Genomic DNA, 15,530 nt, shown 5'->3' with positions numbered 1-15,530 from the left:
CGCCCGGCACTGGTGCGGTGACCACACACACGTGGCAGCGTACCGTGCACAGGAAAATGATAGAGCTTGCTGGATTTTGGCCGGGCACCATGCCTTGGCGAGAATCCGTGTGCATGAAAAAGCCTACACTGTATGGCAACCAGGAGATATCTGTGGGATGTGCTTTTAGAGTTTATCCAGGTTTTTAAAGGGGTTTTCCGGTGGTTCCAAAACACGACTGCTTTCATCCAAGCAACCCGTGTAAAGGGTCACTTTTCTGGCCTATTTTCCTCCGTTCTAGAGCATCCATAAATCTATTATTTTGTGTCTACAGCTATGAAAAACCTATAGATCTCTATGGTAACAATCCCAAATAGTCTGATCCTGAAGTCATATTCTCGACCATCTGTCTTCTGCTTCTACTGACATTGTGAAGCAATAAGTAAGGGACATCTGAATGGTCATTGCAGAGTCCGACAGAGTTTGTAGTCTGTTGCCGCGGAGACACACAAGTTTGCTTTAAAGCATTGGACACAAAATGATGCAGAACTTTTTTTTCTGCAAACTCTTTTGCTATTTTAAATTGTCTTATATGAAACTGATACAATAGGAGCTCTCTGTCCAATCCTAAAAACTTCGATTGTAGTTTACTGCACCTCAAAAGGGCAAAGAGATATTCTTTCATCCAATGCTTAAAAGTGGCGTATCCAGGGGTTGTCCAGAGATTGATAAACATGTCTGCTTTCTTTCTAAATCATCTGCTCTCCGGACCGTGGTTAGGGCCCTTCACTGCAACAAAGCTTCATTCTATTCTATACAGCTGAACTGCAATACCATTGCAAACCATGGTTATGTGTGGCGCTATTTATGGAAGAAAGCATCCATGTTTTACAACTCCAAACAACTCCAAGTCCCAAGTTTAGCTAATCGGTGAGTGTCCGACTGCTGGGACCCCCACCGATCACAAGAACATGACCCCCAGAGAACAAGAATACCTTTTTTAATAATTAATGGAGCAGCAGGTTGAGCATGCTCCCTGCCACTCCATTCTATGGAGCGCTGGAGATTGCTGAGAACCGTGCTCTGCTATCTCTGACATGGCGCATACTCAACCTGCCTCTCCATCAATTAGTAAGAGCAGTATCCTTGTACTATGGATTGCGAGGGTCCTCTTCTTATTATTGTTGGGGGTCCCAGCAGTATGACCGTCACTGATCAGCTAGTTCTCACCTATCCTGTGAATAGGGGATAACCTATAAACATGGGATGACCCCTTTCATCCCCAGTCCCAGCACAAAAAGTTGTGATTTTGCTTGTGGAAGCCATAGTTACTCATGTATCAGAAGAGTCCACCAGAACCACAGCTTTGTAGCTCACAGAGTTGTCTGAAGCCGGGAGCCCCCTTTTCGGTATCCACAATCCCTATTCGCACATATGGACTTTACAGGGAGTTGCTCCATACATCCACATGTGTCTATAAATCAGTTCTTCTGATGGTCCTGTAACGTATGTGCCTACCGAAGGGTTTGAGAATCCAATTGAGCACTTGCAGAACACATCAGCGGTAATACGCGGAGCTTTTAACAGAGCAATTGGTGTCCTTTTAACTAACTGAACAGCACTTAGAGCCCATAATTTGTTATTGTGTCATTACGGGCCACGTCTGAAGAGCAGCAAGTCTACTCCTCGTCTATCGCATCCATCTTACCGAGCCAATAAAGGTAATGGAAAGAGGGCCGGGCCGCGTGCTGGCTCAGCAGGAGATGACCTCACATAAACAGATCCATCCATCCATAGGTCTGAAACATTAGCGCCAACTAAACATCCGACCACTTCTAGGACATTAGTCATTGTGTGTATGGGTTAGGGGAGGCCGGGGCCTGTATATATGTACAGGGATGGTCATCGCTCACCTCCACCCTTGACACATACTCGTACCATCGGAGCCGGAACAGAAATCTTACTTGGAGGCCCAGAGGACAATCTTTCTAATATGGGACCCAGACTCCTCTACCCCCTTCAACAGTGTGTAATCAACAAAAACATTTTTTGGCCTAAGCCCAGCTCTTCCGTCTTTACCCCCCCAAGATTTTTCATGGCACCTGAGACCAGAACTGATGATGGAAATCCGGTGTAGTCACCCACCCGCTGTGTCCTCCGCTGCTGAGCAGCAAACTTCATGTATTTAGGCCGCGGCTTAGGAAATTTCCCCCACTAAATAATTGTTCATTAGGGAGTGTCCATAACTTCCTAGTAAATCATTCAGATGACGGAGCCCTTAATGATATGCGCAGGCTAACTTACTGCTTATATTAACATCCCAATAGCCAAGGATTAGCATGAGTAATAATGGAGTAATCCTCTAACCTGGTGTCCATACTCTACTGTCCAACACTGATAATTACAGGCGGTCCCCAACTTAAGGACATCCGACTTACAGACAACCCCTAGTTACAGACGGACCCCACCAGACCGGTGGTGATAACAGGCGCCACACCGGATCGGGGCGGAGTAAAGAGGCCAGTCTAGACCTGTATGATATTTTATGGTGGGCTTTCACATGTAACAATATAAAACACTTTGATCGAGCACTCTGGGTGTAAATGTATATTCAAGCCCCATTTCCAAACATTTATATCATTAATATACCTAAGCATTTCAATACTTCATTATACTCTTATAACACTTATTGATCTCCCCCCCCCCCCATGCCTCTTCTTCAGTGTATTACCTCAGCGAGGGTTGACTCCTGGAGCCGCCCCTAAAGATGACAGACGTTTATCAGGGACTTCATGGACGAGATCTGCAGCGATCACCAGGAAGGAATATAAATATTATTATATTAATTATAATATTATTAATTAATTTATTAAACAAACGGACTGTTTCTAGATAGCGACTCGATACGTCCAATGTCTCCACACCCGTCTTAAGGGTAATTAATCAAAGGAGTTAAAGGGACGGGGGGGGGGGGGGCTCTGGAAATAAGTGAACTCTATTCAGCAACTTGAGCTTGTTCCCTGCGGTTCGCCTTGGAAGTGCTCGTCCATCATGGTCCTAGCAATTCATTGGAGGGCCCCCGATTCCTGGTAGCAGCAGCCCCCGCAATCATAAGTCAGAGTGACTCGCGGTCCCAGCGAGAATACTCCGCATTTGTTTTCCAATATGGGATTCTCTGGTGAAGGAGGACGGCTGACAGCTGAAAGACTGATCACAGCTTTTTAATCCTGTGTGTACATTTTTTAGGGAAATTGTATCCGGCTACGAGCGGCCATTACCCGGAGCAGTGTGAGAGTCACCTGTTCTCCGCGCTTGTGTGTTTGCAATGGAAAAACCCGTATTTTGCCTACATAACTATGTAAATATTGGAACAATTAGCACATTCTGTGCCGCGATTATTAGTGGGACATTGGGGGGGGGCAGTCCTTTTAAAGGGATACATAGAAACTACAACTACAGCTACGGAAATTATTATAATTATTCATTTTTAATTTTTTTTTTTTTTTTTTTTTTTTGAAAGGCTATTGTGTATCATTTAGGTACTGAGACGCAATTTTCCTCCTAAACCAATGAATCCAATCAGTAAATCTGGAGTGGTTAAGGAAAAGTTTTCTTTAGATTCAAGAGTTTGCAGCAAGTTTTTTTTTCAATGCTAACTTTTATGGGGGGAGGGGAAGCAAAATTGGACGTTCCTCTCAAAATAAGATGAACAAAGTGTTCCAGGACCTCTAGAGATCAGCTCTTTAAAACCACTGCAGCGCCCCTACAGGAAAGTGTAGGTATGACTTGGTGGCCATTGATAACAATGGGCTGTGTATGTACCGACTGGGTCCTCCAGACCAAGAACCTGACACTGCAGCTTCTAGATGGAGATTAACTCTATTAACCAGGAATATTCTCACTTCTATGGGACCGACGGAGAAGAGTGTAAAGTCCCCTGTCAGTCATACAGAGAATGAAGCCGTACGCTACCACCTCATTCACACAGGGGTCTTGGGAAACCCTGCGCATTAGCACATGTCTCTGCATATACCCCGACTTTATCCATAGTCTGAAATGTATATAATTCACACGTTTGCATCTCTTTCAGGTATTGCATTGTTGTTGTTCATATATTTTTTTTTTTTGCACTGATTTCTGATTTCTATCTTTCCTTGTGGCAGGTCCCCCCTGAATAGTCTCTCCACCCGCTACGAGCCGTCTGGGAGCGGTAATCCCGAGAGCTCCCTGCTGCCGGTCACCAGTATAGAGCAGCTCCTGGAGAGGCAATGCAGCGAAGGGCAGCAGTTCCTACAGGAACAAGGGGCAACCAGTGACAGTAAGTAACCGTCCTGCCCCCCCCCCCCCCCCCATCCCATGGGCCGATGGATTCCTGGAAAATTCCTATAAAGGCGTCGTGTGTACCCATCAGACACTTGTCTTTACTCTCACTGATGATGATCTGGAACAGGGACACTGATTATATGGGGACTTCTAAAAAAAAAAAAATAATTCTAATTTGTCGGTAGCATTCCGAGTAGATTCATAGAGTGATACGTCACGAGAATCTGCGACATTGTTTAATGCGTTCGTAATTTGAGTCCAAGGGCATGTTCACACGGGCGTATATGTAATCTGTGGACTAGACTTTGTGTGGTGACCATACTCCACAGCCCGGACACCAAGTCCCCGAAACAAGGAAATGATATGGCAGCTATTCAGTGACAGGTAGCATCCACTCTCTGGGTCTCTGCCACTCACTAGAATAACCTATTTAACCCCAATTATTGAGGAGCCGCCGCTCGGTCCAGTCTATTTTTAGGTCTATTTTGGGGGAAACTATGATTTTTCTTCCATATTCTGAAACTGGAAGGTTGCCATTTCCACCTCGCAGGTAAAGTGATGTCCTCTGATATTCATGGTATCCTGGAAGGGGAAAAATGCAAATTGTAAGGAAATCCATGCAGGGATAATCCTTTAAACATGATGGCCAGAGGACAGGTTTCCCCACGTTGTGCCGCATCTCATTTGGATGCAGTGAGGAGCCCCCTTTGTATGGGAGTGGGAGAGGGGGGGTCAAGTGAAATCCTTGGGAAATGACCAGATGTGACTATTCCTGATCCAGATTTATCTTCTGGAATAGAGGTCAAGCAAACAAAGAAAACTTTATTGTCCGCTGTCCGATTTTCTACAGACAAGCTGTGGAGCAGCCGTAGCGTTTAAGCCATAGTCGTCCTCCCTTTATACAAAGCCTGGGAGGACGCGGAGGAATCAGTAAGCAGGCGGCTACTTCCAGGGTACTGTCAGTAATCCCATCAGTATTGTGTTCCCTCTATCGGGAGTGAAAGCTCCCGAATACAATTCTCCCAGAGGTCGGGGATCGCCCGCTGGAAACCCTCTACTGTAGACTAGAATAATTTTGAGAGGACGAAAATCAAACGCGTTTCGGCTGGAAAACGTTTGTGCATATATTAGGGGAGAACAATGGGGTTTGGTTATAGTGGTTACTGATTACCCTACGGCCCGGGCTCAGGTTACCTCCTGCTTGTCGCTGTTTATCGGAGTGAAGGTGACGTTTGCCAGTGCAGATTTCACTCATGTGGCGCCACCAGGGCCTGCCGGGAACATGTGCCCCCTTCAGTTTCATCAAAGAGCTGGAAATCTCTAGCCAAAGAATCTTTGGTGGTGAGAATGTGATTATACGTGACCCTTCTCCTGCCAGGACATTAGGCTGGGAACAGCAGAGGGGGTAAAGCTTCCCAGTCTAGGAACTAACGCCGACCCCGCCTTTCTCTTGACTCTTTCCTATCCACAACAAAATATCCGAAACTTGGAGGAGGAGTAATGGTAACAGTAGATATCATCTTGATAAAATGGCTAGAATCATAAATTTGCAAGAGACGCAAAGGTGATTGATTCACGAGAACAAGGGTCTAGTTCTCAGTTGGTTGAGTATACATACTGCCGCTTCATTAGAAGTATGTAGGCCCGGTTCTCAATAGTCGGTGGAGCAGCAGGTCGAGTATACATACTGCCGCTTCATTAGAAGTATGTAGGCCCGGTTCTCAATAGTCGGTGGAGCAGCAGGTCGAGTATACATACTGCCGCTTCATTAGAAGTATGTAGGCCCAGTTCTCACTAGTCGGTGGAGCAGCAGGTCGAGTATACATACTGCCGCTTCATTAGAAGTATGTAGGCCCGGTTCTCAATAGTCGGTGGAGCAGCAGGTCGAGTATACATACTGCCGCTTCATTAGAAGTATGTAGGCCCAGTTCTCACTAGTCGGTGGAGCAGCAGGTCGAGTATACATACTGCCACTTCATTCAATACTATGGAAACATTGTAAATGTTTGGCAACTTCAAGGGCCTTCATCAGAATTAAAACCTTTTGTAAATGCCCTAAACCACCTTTAAGTTCTCTTCTATCCTGTGCAGAGCCTGATATAACAGAGTGTATACTAATGTCTTCTTTTGGTTCTAGTTTTAGGGATGTTAAAGTCTCTGCACCAGCTGCAAGTGGAGAACCGGCGACTAGAGGAACAGATCAAGAACCTCACTGCCAAAAAGGAGCGTCTGCAGCTTCTGAACGCACAGCTGTCTGTTCCCTTCCCCTCCATATCTTCCAACCATACGCCTTCCCCTCAGGTGCAGCAATACCCCATGCAGAATGGTAAGGACATAGATGAGATATGAGAAGGCCAGACCTGAGTGTAGTAACAGAGCCTGAAAGCTGCACCCAGAGCGGCGCTGTGCTCCCCACTCCTTCTGTTTGTGGCTTCTGGTAGATGAGCGGACTCCGCCTCCGCCTAATTCGGACATGATGCTGGATGGGCTGCTCCAATCAGGAAGCTTTATGCCCTTGTAACTAGACAAGGCTGTGATTGGCCAGGTATGTCCACCAGGTGTCCCCCTGGCCAATCAAAGCCCTGCCTAGTTACTAAGGTTGTAAAGCGTCCTGATAGCTGGTCTGCAGCCCATGGAGCAACAGGTTAGGTGGAGTTGCTGAACGACGGACAACAACCCTAAAGTTTGGGTCATCTTTTCTCTAGTGACTAAATAATCTTCTGTATTTCACTATTTGTAGCATCCAGCACGGACGCCCTGATCATGAATAAAAGCCCTCACATTGGAAACTTCCAGGCGGAGAGCTCCCATCCTGCCCAACATCAGGTAGGTGCTCGAGGGAGAACACCGTGAAGTCCCTTTAAACTCATTGGAGATTTGTATGGGACATGGTCAGTCCCTACACCAGAACTATGTATTCGGAGCAAGTCCTGACAACTTCACGCTCCCTTTTGAAGGATGGACAAATAATTTTCCGAATTAATTTGTCTGAAATGAATCCATCAGAATAATTCTCTCATCATTAACATTAATGATGTCGTAGTCAGATGGGGAGGGGGTCTTCTATTATTTAATATGTCTTCATTTTTTCTTTTTGTTCAGGACCTTGCATCAAGCGGGCAAAGCACCAGCAGTTCTTCCTCTCTCTCCACTCCGCCCCCTGATGGTCAGAGCCCAGCACAACAATTACAAGGGGTTCAAAGAATCAATGGTGTCACCATGGGAACACTAACAAGTGGCATTCAGTCAGTGACGCCGGCTCTTCCCGCCGTGCCGGGAGTGGGTGCAATAATTGGCGCGCTTCCAGCAAACCAGCTGGCCATTAATGGCATTGTGGGGGCTCTGAACGGAGTGATTCAGACTCCTGCTACATTGCCCCAAACTACTGCTCTTACTCACGGGACGATCTTGCCTAACGTCGCCCACCCGATCTCTTCTACATTAACAAACAGGTAAGGGCCCGACCGTTATGCGTCCTATATGTGGTTGCCTGTACCCCTTACGTAGTTATATACGGAGCTTATCTTATCACAGTGCCTCGGGATTGGGACTCCTCTCAGACCAGCAAAGGCAACTCTTCCTTCATCAGCAACACCAGCAATTCCAGCAGCTCCTGAGCTCCCAGCAGCTGACACCGGTAAGTACCCCCAAGTCTAATACCCACCTTACACGGGCCATGGGGTCCCACAACACCTCGACCCCTCCCTGTGGTTCTTCTTATACCTTCTTATTTTTCAATATTTATGAATACATTTCACCATAGATGGGGCATGTATCCCCTCTTTCCCCACTTTTAACCCCTTCATGACCGCCATACGGCCATACACACACGTCCGATTTGCACATGCTCCATGTAGATACCACGTATATATATATACAAATCATGACAGTGCCTCAGTTTAAATGATCATATCCCCTGATCTGTGGCACCTAGAAAAATAGTTCTGGTTTATCTAATCATATAAGGATTGTGTATCTAGGTGAAACAGAACCGGAGATATCCACAGTTTCATAAAACAATGTGATTCTTAAATACGGATCTAAATTCCTGATCCATTTAACAGTGGATGTCTTCAGTTCTGTTTCAGATATTAAAGGGGGGATTCTCCTCTTTAAAAGGACACCAGAACTGTGTTTCTAGGTGCCACAGAAGACTTTTCAAAAGTAAAGCGCTACGGAATATGATGGCGCTGTATAAATAAAGATTATGCTTATCATACATGCAGCCTCTGCCTCGGTCTCTGAACCTGGGAAAGGGGGATGGATTGACACTGAACATATTTTGGTAAAGATTATACAATTATGGGAAAAATAAATGTAAAAGCATATTTGTTATGCTTTTTTATGCTTTTTTTGTTACATGTCATGAAAACAAAATGATAATAAAAAATTATTATGATATTCTGATATGTTACATTATGATACCACCTGGACATTGAGGCACCAGTGGGGCTATGGTGGTCTCCCGACCTCCCTGCGTGCACCCTGCATGTTGTGTCTGATCTCCGTCATCACGTTGTGCAGTGCAGGGAGGTCTGACAAGCCGAGCAGCCTGCCCCCTACTGGTGGTATCAGAGCAATGAGTTTTATACGTGTAAATAACATTTCCACATAAGATCCTCAGATCCGTGTCGGGTTCCCGTGGCCCCGATACAGTGGACGGATGATGGCGTCTTCACCCCCCCCTGTTATGTGTCTCCCCCCAGGAGCAGCACCACGCGCTGTTATATCAGATCATGCAGCACTCGCAGCAGCAGCACCACCACCAGCCGGACCTCCAGCAGCTGCAGCTCCCGGCCACCGCTCAGCTACCACTCAACAACCTGCTGGCCGGGGCCCAGGCCGCCACCCTGCACTCCAGCGCCACCAACCCCTTCCTGGCCATGCACGCTGACAGCACCGCTCACAAAGTCACAGTAAGTCCAATCCCACATCATCCTGACAATGTCCCCCTGAGGCTCCCCAGAGCTGGATGCTGTTCCCTTCACATCTGGACTACATGGAGCGCTGCTCCGGAGGGAAAACGCAGCAGTAACTTGTGTGCTGCTCCACTTCATGCTCAGAATCAAGATCCCTTAGAGATACTTAATGTTAGATCATTGGACTCGATCACTAGGAAAGTCTTTGGACCTTGTAACCACTACCCCGGATACAACTATTTCCCGTAGAATTGTGTCGGTTCAACTTCTTCTCTTGTATTTGAGCAAAGGAGGAGAAAGAAGTGACCCCAAATTCTTCTGAATAGGGAAAGAATCTTAATAAGGGGTTAAAGGTCGTCTGAAACTATTAAATTCAATCGGGAAAGTATTGTGGCCGTAGGTATCCCTGACTGAGCGCTGACCCAGACCCAGACTCTTGGAGTCTTGGTCTTCTCTAATGATGGGAGTCGCTGTCCTGTACTGTAATCACAGGAGGGAGGCAGTGACTCCTAGCATCACAGACTGCAGGGCTCGGGCCATTGTGTAATGTGGGAAATATCGACCTATTAGAAGGCTGAACACTATACTGAATACATATGTAGCAGGGCTGGATTTATCCCTTAGAGGGGCGCTGTCTCCAGGAAACTCCTTTTCAGGTATGGTATGTCCTTTCTAGAATCCCCTCTTTATGTGAAATCTCTCCAGTTCACCTATTAAAAAAAAATCTTAAAAGTCACACGCAGATCAGCTGAGAAGAGTCATATTTTTGAGATGAGTCAAGTTTAGAGGCTGCACGGGCAGGGTCACTTCACAATGACAAACAAATTTCCAGCTCACCCTTGGCTTCCAAAAACCATTGCTGTGTCACGGGTTACATCCAGATCCAGGACTTCACAATACTTAAATCTCAAAAGTATTTAGTTTTGTCTCGTTCTAACTTTATTATTAATTCCATTTAGTAGACAAATTTTCAGATCATCATCTACATAAACGGGGACATTGGCCTCCTTCAGTCACCCCCTATCTTTGGTTCTATAGTAACTAGAATCATGTTTATGGTGTTGTATTAAAGATCAGGATCTCATCTTTCAGATTACACCAGGCTTATGGATTGTGAGCTACAGAACCAGAGATACAGGGAGCTAAAGTAGTAGTTGGAAATTCAATCTGGAGGCAAATATTCAATTCCAAACTTACTGCCTGTAACTCCGGTTCCTGTCTTTATTATGACACCAGGACCATGTTACTAGGTACTAAAGAACCGAAGATGGGGGCATCTGAAGTGACGCTCTCCTTGCAGCCTCATAACTTGACTCACTTAAAATATGACTCTTCCCTGCCCATTTCATATAAGTTTGGAGGAGATTTTTTTATTTTTAAACGGGGGGAGATTTCACATAATAGAGGGAGTTCTACAGAGGACATTCCTTCCCCTACCTGAGGGGGGCAGTAGTGTAATGGGGTAAAATCTGGTGACAGGTTATCACTAAATATCTGGTTGTAGTGTACATGACTAGGACTCCACTGCATGGAATATAATGTGCTGAATATTTCCCTTCTCCCCAGAGACTTGGAGACAAGAACGGACCAGTTATGCAAGATAAGAGTTGATGCTCGGAGATGACGGGAGCTCGAGGCCTCCACCCGGCAATGGACTCTCTGAACAAAACCACGTCTTCCTTTTTGTAGCAAAGAAACAATGCAAACAAAGAAGACCTAAAACCTTCCCTCCGTACTCGCCGTCACCCTGCCGAGCGATGGGCGAGTAGCACACGGCAGAGGGCGGATGGTCCCGCTATTCCGGGGGGGAGGGGATCAGGGCGGGCGAGGCCGGAGATATTTATTCATTGTAACTTTCCTGTTGCTTTGTTGCACTGATACTTGATCGTATAAAGTCAGAGAAAGGTAAAAACACTGTTGTCCGCAGGAGTGCAATGCTGGACGCGGCTCCTGGCCTCTAGGGGGCGCTGGTGATACCTCGGTGCAATTCTGCCCACTGGTCACTTGAAGGTATTAATGAACAATATGATTGTTACCAGACGTGTTTCCAGCAGATGATATTGTAGGGTCGGTGCGGGGGGGCGGCGCCACGTTATTCCATAGAAAGTGCCTGACGATGAGGTTCCCGGAGCTGACACCAGGCGACATTCACATTGCACTAGAGGCTCTGGGGGTCCCGTGTATTTATTCCTATACAATGAGTTATGCAACAGGGGACTCCATGAAGACTCCCGGATACAAGATATATGGCGGATCTACCGGTATATGTAGGGATTCCTAGCACCGAGGGCAGCGGCATTAGATGCCTTCTTACCCTTCCTCAGGAATCCCACCGTTTACTCAGTTCAGCAGCATCCTGGTCCATACACCCCGGCAATCAGCTAGTACCCCCATGTCTGGAGCTTGGAGGTATTGAAGGGGTGTAGCGTCGGTTCCGTCCCTGGTTATGTACCCAATAAGGACATCGTAGGCGGAGATTCATAATCCGCACCGGCTTAGGCTCTGGTAGACCGGGAAGTGTCCTTGTATTATGTTTATGGGAATCCATATAAAAAAAATTCCTTTGTATTGTCTTCTACTGATCCTTCCAAGATGGCAGCCACCATCAGAACCGGTGTTTGTGATCCGACATTGACTGACGGCTATTCCTTCCAGCCTTGTATACACCTGCACACTGGGTGCTCGTGTTCTCGAATCGGGGAAGGGGTGAACCACTGGATTATTCAATGAACAAAGGGTCCTGGTGGCTCCACTCTTCTATGTATCGGAGGAGAGCAGGACACCTCTACACACACGAAACCATTAGGTCCAAACAACATCCCCTTGATGTGTATGGTAACCCATTACCGGCATTTAAGGGCTGGACTGTGCCGGTTCTGCTGGAAGCGTCTGAACTGAGTAAATGGACGTCCTCTAGACCCGAAGAGCGGAAATTCAAAAACTTGACATTTGAAGATGTTCTTCCTTACAACTTTTCCTGTACGTTTCTAGAAAACACAAAAAATTGTAACCTCTACATTCTAGTAGCAAAGGTTTAGAGGCTTCTCCTCTCTCCACTACACGACTACGGACACGGACGTTAGAGTAAAATACATGGGGGATGTGCGACGCCCTGATTGGTCAGTACAGGGGTTCTCCAGATTTGCAATAAGAGACTTTCATGGGCTGTACCAGAGTTGTGTATGTAAGTCCTGTGCTCCTGCTTTCCTTCCTAAATTGTAGAGAGGGGGTCGGATTAGAGGTTATTGCTCTATGATGTCATAAGGAACCATGAGTCTTTAGTGCTACGCTTTCCTCCTCTCGTGAACCATTCCCCATTCCTGTTTTTTGGGGGCTTACCTGCCATGTACCAATTCAGGAGGTATTGTTTTTGTCATTTTGCATCTATTATGGGCCAAAGACAATTTCCCTAATAGGTTTTAGCTTGGGTTGTCTTCTGTAGATGCTTCTTCTTGCAGTCGTCACAGGCTTGTCCTGTTTTCAGAGACATCCATCAGAGAAGCAGCCTCTCAGTGCCCATCTCTTAACTGTCTTCTCCTAAGTGTTAGAAACACTCATTAAACCATATTCTGACTGACTGACCAAATAAATCTGCTGAAATGAGTGTTTCTAACCACTTATGGGAAGACAGATTAGAGATACAGAGAAAAACGAATGGATTGTGCTCATTGTCGTATTGGCAGTGGAGTAAGTGCAATAGTTTAGAAAAACATCCAGATATTAGGATGCCTCTCTGACGGATTTCTCTGCAGAGTGTAAGAAGAAGAAGCAGCTTTAGAAGAGAGAGTATTTTTATTATGGAAATGATCTTTACGCCATAATAGATTCTATGCAAAAATTTCTCACCAGACCAGAGGATCCCATTGTAGACGGAAAACGTGAGTCTTTGTTCACGAATGAAAGAAGTTCTGGTTCCATTTTATGTAAGACTTTAATGCCGTGTAACAGACCTATTGATTATAATAGGGATCTCTCCGGTTTCCGTTATGGTGTCGATCATCTTACCCAGCATGCTGCGCTCTTTTTGTATTTTTTGATTAAATACAAATGTGAATTTACAAAACCCTTCCAATGGCTCCAGAGAACCAGTACTGGGGGCCCAATGGGCCGATATTTCCTGGAGAGTGTTGTAGGTGTTCGCGTTGACCCTTAATGGTCCTATGTCCTGGCCTCGTATCCCTGTATGCAGCGCTCTAGTCTCTAGGAGGGGGGCGCTCAATAGACCCCGGTGCAATCGGACCCCCAGTGTGGGTCTGCCGCCCCCTCTGCGTCCTGCTGGTGACCGCTCAGCCCTTACCTCATTCTGTACATACCGAGTTCTTCTTCTTTTTGTTTTTGTCGATCTGTTTTTTTTTTTTGTATTATGAAAAGTTCATATGGAAACAATAATATTTTGATTTGTAATATTTCTAATCGGCAAATGGAAAAATAAAAATACAAATGAAAGTTAATTTATTTTTATATTTTCAGGGGGATTTTAAGACCTTGGTAAAGTGATTTTTGTACGCGCTGTTATGTGAGGTGCGGGAGGTGCGGTCCGGTTTTTGTATCGTCACCGACTGCTTGGAGAAAATTTTTGGTTTGTTCTATTATTTAGATGACAAAATCCATGTGTATTGAGAGAAATGTACAGGAGTTTTCGGAATAAATTTTTAAAAATGTTACACCCTGTCTGTGTCCTGTGATTAGAAGGTCGCAGCGTCCTCCTTCATGTTCTCGGCTCCGGATCACGCGGCTTTCTAGGTGCACGTGTTGTACAGATAGTTGTGTGGGTGGGGGGCGGCTCATCCCCCTCTCGTCTGCAGCTCGTTATCAGGAATCTAGACTTCAGGTGAACAGACGAGACAAAACGTCATTACAGCCAAAACCCATCTGGAAGATCCTGCTACGGAAGCGAGCCGCGTGTCCCTGCATCCCACAGTGCGATACGAGGAATGGATGGAAATAGCTGAGCATTAATAGTAACGGAAGGACCTTAAATATCTGGAATTATCACATAATACAGGCGGTCCCCTACTTAAGAACACTCGACTTGTATGTAACCCGGGGACTGCCTGTAATTCATTAAATAAAGTGCGTGTCCAAAAATATAAAGTAATAATAATATAGAGAAAAAGAGGCGGAGACGCAGCTTTCATTAATATTAATCACTAGAAAAATTTGGGGTGCGCAGACAGTCGAGGCTAAATAGGTTTGATCACTGGGACCCCAACCCGTTGCTATTATGTTGGTCTGTCTATACTGTAGGCACTGAAAAGGCACAAACCTATGAGCACCACTTAATTCAATCTGTTACTTACATGTGCAGCCCGGGGTAACTGACCCAAATGTTGGTCCTATCCCACACATTTCACAGGATGGGAGTCCTTGCATTTTACAGAAATATGATGCAAGGACTCGCTGTCTGCCAGCGCCATGAATGTAACAGTTCTTACAGTACGGGCAGTGCCATTCAGCCGGCAGACAGGGAGTCCTTTCATTGTATTTGTGTATGATGCAAGGACTCCTATCCCGTGTAGGGTCGTTCTGTGGGATCGGGCCAACATTGACTTCTGTAAAATGGAATGGGGGATTCGGACCTGCCACTAGTGGTCATGGTAATCAATTATATTTTGTGATCAGGCACAAAGTGGGACATTTATGGTATGTTGGAGCCATGTGTGAAGTCCCAGCTATTCAGGTTATAACGCGATTCTATACCAGGCCGTACAGTATCACCCCAGGTCCAGTCTGGTGTAGAATCTCGTTATAACCCGCCCTTGAATAGGCACAGCTATAGCTAGGGTGCAGGGGTGGCGAAGGAATGCCCCTCACCCAACCAAGTCATGTGGTGGCGATAGTGGGGAAATAGGTGCAGTCTCTTGCTATGCGCCAGGGATTTTGCCCAATATTTAGGGCTTGTATAGCAGCTTTCACGCGTACAAACCATGATAAATCTGCCCCAAAGTGTTCAAATTTCTAACAGCATCCCCGCAGGTCAAATGGAGTATTACACATGTTCTTGTAAGACATAGGAATGCAGGTCATCTCAAGGGACAGACTCTGTGTTCGGCTGTCTCCCAGTATCCCCTGGGAGACCCCATCTGTATAAATTCCCAGGATTTATACGGAAGACAACCCCTCTAAGAAGCCATATGAATATGATCTGTGAAATATTTATATAGTTTTTACAGTGGAATAAAAGACATATCCATAAAGTTCAACCAAGTGAGACAAGACTATTGATATTGGAATTTCCATCATTTGGGAAACTTGGACTTTTGATCAGCGTCTGATCCCCCATGTGCAGATGTCAGACGGTGAGATTGT

General features: G+C 45.8%; 1 protein-coding gene across 4 annotated transcripts in view; it reads left to right on the top strand.

Moving 5' to 3' along the window:
- Positions 1 to 11,932, top strand: part of MLLT10 (MLLT10 histone lysine methyltransferase DOT1L cofactor) — a 122,101-nt gene extending 110,169 nt beyond the window's left edge. For all 4 annotated transcript variants that reach the window (XM_072154191.1, XM_072154189.1, XM_072154188.1 and 1 more), the window contains 7 exons: positions 4,143 to 4,297; positions 6,440 to 6,628; positions 7,043 to 7,128; positions 7,405 to 7,754; positions 7,837 to 7,939; positions 9,009 to 9,218; positions 10,788 to 11,932. In XM_072154191.1, coding sequence (XP_072010292.1) covers positions 4,143 to 4,297; positions 6,440 to 6,628; positions 7,043 to 7,128; positions 7,405 to 7,754; positions 7,837 to 7,939; positions 9,009 to 9,218; positions 10,788 to 10,832 — 1,138 coding nt within the window. In that variant the 3' untranslated portion in view covers positions 10,833 to 11,932. The remainder of the gene's footprint in view (positions 1 to 4,142; positions 4,298 to 6,439; positions 6,629 to 7,042; positions 7,129 to 7,404; positions 7,755 to 7,836; positions 7,940 to 9,008; positions 9,219 to 10,787) is intronic.
- The last annotated feature ends 3,598 nt before the right edge of the window (positions 11,933 to 15,530 follow it).

The sequence above is a fragment of the Engystomops pustulosus genome, chromosome 5, assembly GCF_040894005.1.
Source record: "Engystomops pustulosus chromosome 5, aEngPut4.maternal, whole genome shotgun sequence".
NCBI lineage: Eukaryota > Metazoa > Chordata > Amphibia > Anura > Leptodactylidae > Engystomops > Engystomops pustulosus.
This window is presented reverse-complemented; position numbering and strand designations above follow the sequence as displayed.